This window comes from Phaethon aethereus (genome assembly GCF_964289735.1).
Source record: "Phaethon aethereus genome assembly, chromosome: 3".
Taxonomy (NCBI): domain Eukaryota; kingdom Metazoa; phylum Chordata; class Aves; order Phaethontiformes; family Phaethontidae; genus Phaethon; species Phaethon aethereus.
Genome location: NC_138576.1, coordinates 115,851,847 through 115,861,540, shown reverse-complemented (window position 1 = coordinate 115,861,540; position 9,694 = coordinate 115,851,847). Strand labels below are relative to the sequence as shown.

The following is a 9,694-nucleotide window of genomic DNA, read 5'->3' as shown; positions in this document are numbered from 1 at the left end:
CAGCCCCCTGCTTGTCCCCAGAGCCACTCGCAGCTCTCAGCCACCACAGTCCCCATCTCCACAGCCCCCTCAAGCCATCTTCTTCACAACGTGGATGAAGTAGCAAGGGATGTGGGCCTGCCCCGGCGTGTAGGGCTGGAAGTCACCCAGGACACTGTGCTGGCACTTCCCCTGGAAGGCGCCTTTCAGCAGGGTGGTGAAGGCCTCCAGCCGGTGCGGGTAGTAAGACAGCCGAAACTTACTGCAAAGAGGCAACGATGGTGAAGCGGGGTACAGCAGGGCATGGCACCAGCAACCCTCTTGTGCTGGGAGCCACCCCTGCAGTGCCTCTCACCTCAGCTCCGGAGCTGCCCCCGCCTCTGTGGGGGGGACCTGCACCGTGTAGTCCAGAGTCACCATGTGCGCCTTGTTGTTCACGAGCAGCACCGAGGTGGTGATGTCCTTGGTCAAGTCGCTCTGGGGACCACAGGATCACACCTGTGGCCTGTGGGCACTCAGTGGCCCCCAGGCTGGGCACAGGCCCTGTTCCCTGCCCTGTCTGGCACCCTAGGGGCCAGGTGACTGGGGCTGGGGCAGAAGGGAGTGGGATGGGGCAGTGCCTGCCAGCCACCCACCTTGTAGTAGATGTTCTTGCCAGGTGGTGCGCAGCCCGTGGCCAGTATGTGATCATAGTTGCGGTGGTCGATGACCAGGACACCCCCAGGCCGCACCATGCTGGCGATATTCCTCAGGGCCAGCTTGTGGTCACTTTGGTCCCCTAGGGAGGAAACCACAGTGTGCCCAGGCACAGGCTTTATGCCGTGGCACAGCCCACGGGGCCCCATCTCACACATACACACATACAGAAAGCTCCCCCTCCCCACCCCAATCTCAGCTTGGAGAACCCACAGCCCCACCCATGGTATGAGCTCAGGCACGTTCTCAGCCTTGCTGGGGCAGAGCATGCCACGTGGGGAACCCACCACCCTACTTGTGGCATAAGTCTGGGTGTGTCTCCTGCCTTGCCAGATATGTGACATAGATGCACACAGCTCCACCACCACCATGGGACCCAATGGCCCCACTCAACGCCACGAACTGGGGCACAGTCTCAGCTTCCCTGGAGACACACCATGACACAGCAACTCCACTGTGTATAATCCACCGTCCCACTTTACAGCATGAGTTAGGGCACATTCCCAGCCTGCTGGGAGATGCTGTGCACATGTGCGTAGGTGCCCCCGCTCTTCCCCCCAACTCACCTTTGAAGTCAGGCAGGTGTGCGAAGGAGTTGCCCAGGCAGATAACTGCGTCAAACCCATCCCCTGGCTTCTCCAGGTCCTTCTCCAGGGTGAGCCAGTTGGCCTCCTCGATGACTGCAGCACAGGAGAGCAGATGAGGGCAGGGACACACCACCTGCCCAACAGCCTCCCCTGCATGCCGGACCCCAGCCCAGCATCACCCAGCCCTTCCTTGGCCCCTGAGGGTGCTGGATCAGCCTGGGGCCAGTAGGCAGGCAAGGGCCATGGCCCAGGCTTGCCGAGCAGCCAGCGCCGGCAGGTCTCTGCCCAGCGCTGCAGCGAGGCCACCTGGCCAGCGGCACCTGCGCCAGGGGCCTGAGCACCGCGAGGGGCCGGGGACAGTACGCGAGGGTGGTACCCGGCGGGAGGGCCGGGTGCTCCGGGCGGGGCTCAGGGCAGAAGACCCCAGCGCCGGGGAGGGGTGTTGGTGTCCGCACGCCCCCCCGCGGCCCCCGCACCCCATCGGTCGAAGGGCTCCTCCTTGCGCCGCTCCCAGCGCTCCTTCAGGGCATACTTGAGCATCTTGTCGCTGGCGTCGACGCTGGTCACCTGGAAGCCCTCCTCGAGCAGCATGATGGAGTCCACCCTGGGGACACGGCTGTCAGCGCGCCCGGGGACAGCGGAGGGGGCCCGGGGGGCTTTGGGGGGGTGGGCGCTGGGGACGGCCGCGGGCAGCGTGGCCCAGGGTAGCCCCAGGAAGGGGGGGGGAACATGGGAAGCGGGCGGGCGCGGGGCGCGGTGCCTCACCCGGTGCCGCAGGCCACGTCGAGGACGGAGCGGCAGCGGTGCTGGCGGAGCAGCGCCAGGAGCCAGCTGCGGTACTCAGCCGTGCGGCCCCGCGTGTCCCCGATGTACAGCTGCCACACGCGGGCCGCCTGCCCGTCCGCGTACTGGTCCGGCAGCCCCTCCGCCGCCACCCCCAGCGACCGCGTCCGGTACACGCTGTCCACCATCCCGCCGCCACGGCCCCGGCCCTGGCCCCGGCCCCGCTCTTGCCCCACTGCGCCGCACCCCGCCCCCAACCCCCGCCCCGCCCCCGCCGCCGCGCCAATCCCCGCGGCCGCCAGCCGACCCGCCCCGCCAATCCCCGCCGCCCCCGCCCCCTGCAGCCCTGCCAATCCCGCCTCCCACCGCCCCCTCCCGCCACGCCCCCCCCGGCTCCGACCTTTGGCCCGGCGGCGGGAAGGGGCGGGGCATGGGGTCAGGATCTATTCGCCCAGCGGCCCCGGGGTCCCCGTCAGGCTCCGCGGCGGCACTGGGCCGGGCGGCAGTAGCGGAGCCCCGCCCGCAGCAGGAGCTGCGCTTACCCCTGCACGGCGGGTGAAGCAGGGCCGGCAGCGGCGGCGGCTCTGGGGAAAACGTCTTTATTTACAGTGCTGGCAGGATGCGGGCAGGATGAGGAGCCGGCGCCGGGGCAGCACCCGCGGCCTCCTGTAGCTGGAGCCCCAGCATGGAGGCAGCGGGGCTGGGTCGGCGGCTTTGTGCCACCCCCCTGCGCACAGGATCACGCCCAGGCTGGCAAGTCTGGGCCGGGCGCTCCAGCCTCCCCCCCCGGGTCGCTGATGCCGTGGCACAAAGTCCCTTTTCCTTTGGTACGCGCAGGACACGGCACCGTGAGACCCCAGAGCGGGCAGCCCCGGGGGCTGGGGATGCATACCTACAGCTCATCGGCTGGGCTGTGGGTGAGCGGAGCCTCCTCCTGCACCCCGCTCTCCTCCAGGGCCTCCACAGCAGCTGGGAGGCTGCCAGCTCCCTCACTCTCATCCTTCCGGCCCTTCTTCTTCTTCCCACTCTTTTTCTTGCCCTGCTTCTCCGCCACACTGGCCAAGTCACCCTTCTTGCCAGTCCACTTCTCTGCCAGGCAGCCTGGGGAGGAGAGGAGCAGAGGGGGTGCTGAGGGAGAAGTGGGGCTCCCTGGGCCCTGGCAGGGCTCCCCCGCACCCCCTAGCATGCCTGTGCTTGCCCGGGGCAGCCCCCAGGACTTACTTGTGTCCTTCCCTTTTAGCACGTGGTTGGCGCAGAGAAACTGGGAGAGATCCTCCGTCTGGTGGTGCCTGTACCAGTCCTCGATCACGTCTTCGTACTCCTCCACCAGCACGTCGCACTAGCGCAGAGAGCCTAGCTCCAGCCACGTGCCGCCAGGGCAGGACCAAGACCAGGGTGGCAGGTGCTGCTGACACCTCCATTCCCAGCAGCGCCTCTGACCCTCTCTCCCCCTCTGCTCCAGCCCACAAGGCCACAGCAGCTGCCAAGGGACAATCCCACCAAGGCTGGGTACCTGCTTTTTGAGGTCAGCCACCTCAGCGGAGGTCTCGTTCCACAACTCGTAGGGGATGTCCATCACTACCTTGACGCCCTTGTGCACCAGGTTGTGCAGGGTCTCAAACGTCTCCGACATGCCCTGGGGGAGCAGTGCTGCCCTGGTGAAGCGCCACTCCTTCTGCCAGGCTCCCGCTCTCCCCTCGCCAGCACCAGTCACACAACCGCGCCCAGGGATGCGGGAATGTGCATGCCAGCCAAAATTGGGGTCCCTGGGGCATCAGCATTACCAGGAGGGAGCCTGAGCAGCAGTGAGTCCCCCTCTGCAAACCTGCTCCCAAAACCAACAGGAAGATGTGGGCCAGGCAAGACAGCCCCTGGGTCCCTCTGTGCAGGTGAGGGTCTGCCCACCCACCCCAAGGACAGCACCCTACACCTGACTTGGGAGGCAGTGTGGCCTCACATGCTGGGTGCTGGCAGGTGATCCAGGGGATGGGAAGAATGAACCCCAGTTCGGCTCCCTGGCAGTGCAGACGTGGGCAAGGGATGCTTGGGAGCTAGTGACTGGAGGACAGCCCTCACCTTTGCAAATCTGTTACTGCCACTCCTCTCCTTGTGCAGATTGTAATCTAACAGCCGCTTGCAGATGTTCTCAGTCACCTCGATTAATCGGATGTCCCTGCACAGAGAGGAGGGAGGATGAGGGCTTGGCACTGCACCCCAACAGCCAGGGCACAGGGAGACCCTCAGCCCAGCCGATGGATGGGGGAGCACTCTGGGACTCCCAGGCTCCCCTCAGCAGAAGCCTCCCTCAGCTGCCCTACCCTGCCCACCCCACTAGCCCTGGCACAGTTCAGTTTCCTCAGAGGAGCTGTGCGCAGCGCAGCTTGTCCGCAGGCTCCAAAGCCCCCGGCTCTGTAGACCGCAGGCAGTGACAGTGGCAGGAGACCACCCATCTCACTCTCACTTACGACTGTGTGTACTTGACGGCAGAGCCCTTCCCGTCCAGGAAGCCGTACTTGGTGTCAATCACCTCCTTGGTTTTGCCCGTCTCCTCAAAAGCAGATTTCAGCTCCACTGCCACGTATTTGCACACTACAGGAAGGAAAGCACAGGCAGGTTAGGGGGCTTCGCCGCTCTGACAGACAGCACAACACAGCACGTGGGGACAGGATCGCAGTGGAAGCAAGCACCAGGAGTCGGGTGCACTAGAGCCACTGTGAGCAGAAAACAGATGCCTCAGCCATTCAAAGAAATAACTGGGAATGGCTCAACTGATTCCACTGGAGATCCCTTGAAGCAGAAACACCCGAATCAATGCTGTGGTGTAAGTGCATCCACACAGCCAGCTGCTACAGCCCAGCTAGGAAGACAGACGGTGCCAGTTGTGCCTGCAGGTTTCCTGACAGCTGCACTTTACAGCCACCAAAGCCTCTGCGTCACAAGCCCCAGTGTGGGCCACAGCTTCTCCTTGCAACACTGGCACATCCCACCCATCAACGGTTCCCCCAGTGCCCTCGGGCCATGGGGGCTGGTGTTGGGGACCAAGTGGCTGGCAGGGCTCAGCAGGCCAGGTGGCAGGACAAGATGCTGGCTATGGACTGCATCACCCCATGAGGGTCTCTCACCTCCAGCATGGGGCACTGCTTGCAGCAGAGACCACAGCACCAACAGCTTTATAACCCAGTGCATGTTTTCTTTTATAAAACTAAAAAAAAAACCAAACAAAAAACCCAAAAGCTTTATTTCTTCTGTAACAGAAAGTCCAACAGAGATAGAGAAACAGAGAGCAGGAGAAGAGAAACATCTTAGGGGTTTACAAGTGGAAATGTGGAGGGATGGAAGCCAGGCACAGTGTGGCCCTTCCTCTCCTGAAGCTGGGGTCCCAGGAGGCTGGAGAAAGCTTTGTCCTGTGCTGCGGGCTCCTGTTTGCCAGGAGCCACCTCTTCTTTAAGTCCCACTTTGGGAGAATGGCCAAGCGCCGGCAGGAATGCTCTGACAGTGATGAGCCACCACATCTTCTCCCAGGCAATGGTGTGAGCGGAGAGATGTGCCGCAGGCAGGAAGAGAGCAAGGTGGCTTCACCAGGGCCGCTGTGCATGTGACGAGAAGCCCTGTGTACACCTCCTGCGCTTTCCTTTCTCTGCTGGTACCAGGGGCTGGAGGTGACCGCAGCCATTGCTCAGGTGGGACAAGTACTCTTTCCTGCAGCCCCTCTGGACTCAGGCCTCGATGACAACCCTCTCCACACCACACACGCTGCAGTGTCCCCACGCATGCCAGGAGCGCTCACTGCTGGGTCCAGCTATCCAGATGCTGCTCGCGGCTATCTCTGTGCACTGACACAGGTTCCAAGCCTGGGCAGGAAGAGGAGCAGCACGTGGTCAGTGCTCACTATGACGCTTCTCTGAGGTTATGCAGGTGCCACAGCACAGCTCAGACATCAGTGTCTCCAGAGCTGCTTCCCCAGCAGGGAAAGCTTTGCAAACAGCTCCAGAGTTTCATTTCCTTCTTTTCTCTTTGCTGTCAAGTTCCACGTGTCCCTGCACAGCAAAGACAGAGGAAACCACAGCAGATAGCAGAGGTCCATCATGACCTGGCCCTGGATTGCCTAGGAACCTTTTGATTGTTTGTGAATCAAGGGGCTGCTCAGGGACAGAGCATCACTGAGGCTGGACTGTGAGCAGCAGAGATAATCAGCCCCAGTTAAAAACCACCAGGTGATTAGTGCCTACTGGAAACAACAGTGATGTCACAGCGCCCCTAAACCTCTCATCTAGGGCAGGACAGAAGACAACCACCAGCAGGGACACACCGCTGCAAGGGCACTGGCAGATACCTGTTCGCACCCAGGCACACAGCAGCGATGGCCGTTGCAAAACGCGATGGCCGTTGCAAAGCGGCCCTGCGCTCGCCTCTCTCCTCCGCCTGCGGGGCTGTGAGGGCAGGCAGGAGGCGGGCAGAGGGGCAGCCCGCAGGAGCGTAGTCGGGCGTCGGGGCTGCGGCCGCAGCCTCCGCACCAGTAACCTCCCGGCCCGAGCAGCCAGCAGGTGGCTGACGATCACGGCAGCTTCGCCCGGCAAGCCGGGCCCCGGACGCTCCGGCGGGGCCCACCCCCGGCACCGCTTACCCTCGCACTTGCTGGGCAGTCGTACCCAATCCGAGTCGTCGCCTGCCGCCAGCGTCGCCACCAGCAGCACCAGCAGCGCGGCCGCCGCCGCCGCCGCCGCCATAGCTCCACTTCCGGGGCCCCGCTTCCGGGAGCGCCCCGGCCGCCCCGGGTAACCAAAAAAACCGACGGCGTCAGCCAATCACAGAGCCGTGCTTGGCCCGCTCAGCCAATCTCCGCACGCCCGCCGCCAGCCAATCTGAGCGCCTGCTCAGCCGCCGTAGAATCGCTTCCGGGTCGTCCCGCTGAGCCCCCACGTGGGTGGCCCCGGACATGCATGTGGCCCCGGTCGGGAGGGGCGGGGACGTGTGTATACCCCCACCTCCCATGCAGCCTTCCGGCGCCCCCCGAAATCTAGGGTCCTGACCCCCGGATAATTCGGGGACCTTTCCTACCCCCAGGTAATTCCGGGTCCCAGCTGCCCACAAAAACGTGGCAGCCCCCCTCCCTTCACCACTCACACGGTGTCCCGCCCCCTGCACTCCCCGAACAGCCCTGGGTCTCTCCCTCCCTCCAGCATTTGGGGGGCTCCACTCCACCCTCCAGAATATTTTGGGCGCCTTCTATGCCCCCCAGCCAAACCAGGGAGACTTACCCCTCAAGGGTGGGCCTCTGCCCGGGCCCTCAGCTCTGGGCAAGGAGGATGGAGGTGAGGAGGGCACCAGAGAGTGCGACCTTCAGCAGCACAACCCGGACGGCCACAAGCAGGGCTGCTGAGGCACGGGCCGGCAGCACTGCAATGGAGGGGATGGAGTGATGCCCGCCACAGGCACCCTGCTGCCCCCACGTCCCCTCCAGGACTGCGGTAGGGCCAGGTCAGGGGCAGCATCCCCAAGACTTTAGGCCCAACAGGCTCCCCCAGGGCCCGTCATGGGCTTTTGTCACTTTCACATGTACCCAAGACACCTCGTGTCACCCTCATGCTGTTCCTGAGAGCAAGCTGGCTCTGACCCACCTTCCCTATCCTCCCCACCCAGATGGAGCTTCATCCCCTCTCCTCCAGCCCCACAATGCTGCAGGGACCCACCCTGGCCACTACGCGGCCCCTAGCCGGGTCCCTGCCAGATGCCTAGCAGGGTTTCCTCCCCGACAAGTGACATTCCCGCTGCAGCAGTGCCTGGACACTCACCAGCCATGCTGCCAGGACACGGCTCTGCCACCGCCTCATTGCCTGTGGGGTGAGAGAGCAGTTGGGGAGGCAGTGGCAGCCTGGTGCCAGCTGCACAGTAGGGCTGGCCGCAAACCCCTTCCTGCACCTGCTGGTTGGGGTGGCAACACTGGCCTGTGGGGCCTTGCACCTGCTCCGCACCGGAGCCCCGCTGGCTCCCATCCTCAGGGGCCACCGGGGCACCGGGCCAGGCAGCAGCAGGCAACATGGGCAGAGGGGGTGGCAGTAGATCCATACCCGTGATGGGGATGGCGCTGGAGCTGTGGGCAGGGGAGGTCCTGTTGGGCCCTACATGGCAGGCGAGATCCCCCTCAGCCAGGGGGTCGTCGGGGAGGAGGGAGATGGTGCAGACGGTGCCACCATCCTCCTGAGAGGCCCCGTAGGCAAAGGAGTGCAGGGCGCTGCCATTCCCACCGGAGATCCATACGGTGTGGTCAGAGCTGGGGGCCAGGTCACTCACCACACAGACTATCAGCCGCCGCCGCTGCCCGGCCACCACCATGCTCAGTGGTGGGGCCAGGGTGGGCAGTGGCACGGTGGCCCTGCCAGCTGAGGGGGACAGGGGTTAGGGGTACTGTCTCCCCCGCGTGTCACACCCACTGCAGCTGCCAGCTCGGCGACGCTCAGACTCAGCACGCAGGCTAGACAGTGCCCGGCCCTCCCGCCGCCCGGGGCCGTCCCAGGCCTTGTCCCTCCCGGTGTACTCACGGGGCAGGAGCGGAAGCAGAGCAGCAGCCAGCAGCACCCAGGGCACCTCCATAGCAGCCGCAGCGTGTGGGGCTGCCGAGGGCTCAGCCCCCAACTGTCGCTGCCAAGCTGCGTCGCCCATCACCCGGCGTCGCGCTGGGGCGGCCCCGCGGGCTGCGGGGATGGGCCTAGCGCCAGCGATGCGGCTCCCGCTGCCCCCCCCCCCCCCCCGGCTCCCCTGCAAACGGCACTACCCGCCTCCCCCGCCAGCAGCAGTGGTACGGTCCCTCCGCTCCCATGATTCCGCCCCGCCCCCCCCCCGATGCTACGTCCGTCCCCCTCCGCCTTCCGGTGGGACCGCCTGCCCCGGCCGCGGCATGGAGCGGACCCAGGCCCCCACCACCCCCTCCTTCGCCGAGGTTCTGCAGCTGGTGCGGAGCGGGCGGGAACCGCCGGGCGTGCGGCACCCCCGCGCCTCGCCCACGGGGGACAGCCCCACCGCCTCCCGCCTGCCGCCGCCCACCAAGCCCTGGGAGAGCCGCCCCGGGCCCGGCGGGCCCTAAGCCCCGGCGAGCCCCAGGCTCCGGCGAGCCCCCCGGCCCCAGCCGCCCAGAAGACAGGTGATGTAGAAACGTACAAAAGAACTCTTAAGAAGCGTAAGGGCTGCCGCGCGGGGCACACACTCGGCCCCAGCCAGGCACCCGCCCAGGGGCGGGGAGGGCGGAGGGAGCAGTGGTCGGAGTGCTGCCGGTGCCACAGGGGAGCGTGGGACAGGGCTGGCATCCACTGGGGCAGCTGCAGGGCACCAGGCTGGTGGGTGCTGACACGGCAAGCTCCCATCCCCGTGTCCACACATTGCAGTGCTGCAGGAGGGCTGAGCACCAGGCTGGAAAGCCCGCTGCTTGCTGCTTCTTCATCCAAACAGACAAAAAAACCCCACTGTGGTGCTGGCACCAAGACATGTGCTCAGCTCAGCAACACCAAACGGTGCCAGGACACACCTGGCTTGTCCACCTTGCTCTCTTCTGGTCAAGGCTGTGGCTTGGCTTTGTACAGTAGAACTTTGTGCTGCTGCCTTCTTCATGAGTTTCAAGGCATATTGTATCAAAATAAAGCAAAATAAACCATGTC

At 64.8% G+C, this 9,694-nt stretch overlaps 3 protein-coding genes across 3 annotated transcripts; all 3 read right to left on the bottom strand.

The window, feature by feature from the left end:
- Positions 1 to 69: 69 nt before the first annotated feature.
- On the bottom strand, positions 70 to 2,233 carry GNMT (glycine N-methyltransferase; the record flags this gene model as incomplete). Its single annotated transcript, XM_081997151.1, has 6 exons — positions 70 to 241; positions 335 to 456; positions 615 to 757; positions 1,242 to 1,355; positions 1,739 to 1,866; positions 2,028 to 2,233. The coding sequence occupies 6 exons, from the start codon at positions 2,231 to 2,233 to the stop codon at positions 70 to 72; spliced, it is 885 nt and encodes a 294-aa protein (XP_081853277.1).
- Positions 2,234 to 2,662: 429 nt separating this feature from the next.
- CNPY3 (canopy FGF signaling regulator 3) lies at positions 2,663 to 6,781 on the bottom strand. The gene is made up of 6 exons (XM_081997152.1): positions 6,670 to 6,781; positions 4,511 to 4,634; positions 4,122 to 4,218; positions 3,559 to 3,681; positions 3,267 to 3,384; positions 2,663 to 3,146 (listed from the first exon to the last, which is right to left on the bottom strand). The coding sequence occupies exons 1-6, from the start codon at positions 6,770 to 6,772 to the stop codon at positions 2,938 to 2,940; spliced, it is 774 nt and encodes a 257-aa protein (XP_081853278.1). The 5' UTR covers positions 6,773 to 6,781; the 3' UTR covers positions 2,663 to 2,937.
- Positions 6,782 to 7,332: 551 nt separating this feature from the next.
- PTCRA (pre T cell antigen receptor alpha) lies at positions 7,333 to 8,752 on the bottom strand (the record flags this gene model as incomplete). The annotated part of the gene is made up of 3 exons (XM_081998616.1): positions 8,585 to 8,752; positions 7,838 to 8,425; positions 7,333 to 7,520 (listed from the first exon to the last, which is right to left on the bottom strand). The coding sequence occupies exons 1-3, from the start codon at positions 8,703 to 8,705 to the stop codon at positions 7,333 to 7,335; spliced, it is 897 nt and encodes a 298-aa protein (XP_081854742.1). The 5' UTR covers positions 8,706 to 8,752.
- Between the last annotated feature and the right edge of the window lie 942 nt (positions 8,753 to 9,694).

Coding starts and splice junctions, on each gene's coding strand:
- CNPY3 (XM_081997152.1), bottom strand. CDS start 6,772: ATGGCGGCGGCGGCGGCGGCGGCCGCGCTGCTGGTGCTGCTGGTGGCG. Junction 4,635..6,669: donor ACTGCCCAGCAAGTGCGAGG/GTAAGCGGTGCC, acceptor TCCTTCCTGTAG/TGTGCAAATACGTGGCAGTG. Junction 4,219..4,510: donor GCCGTCAAGTACACACAGTC/GTAAGTGAGAGT, acceptor CTCTCTGTGCAG/GGACATCCGATTAATCGAGG.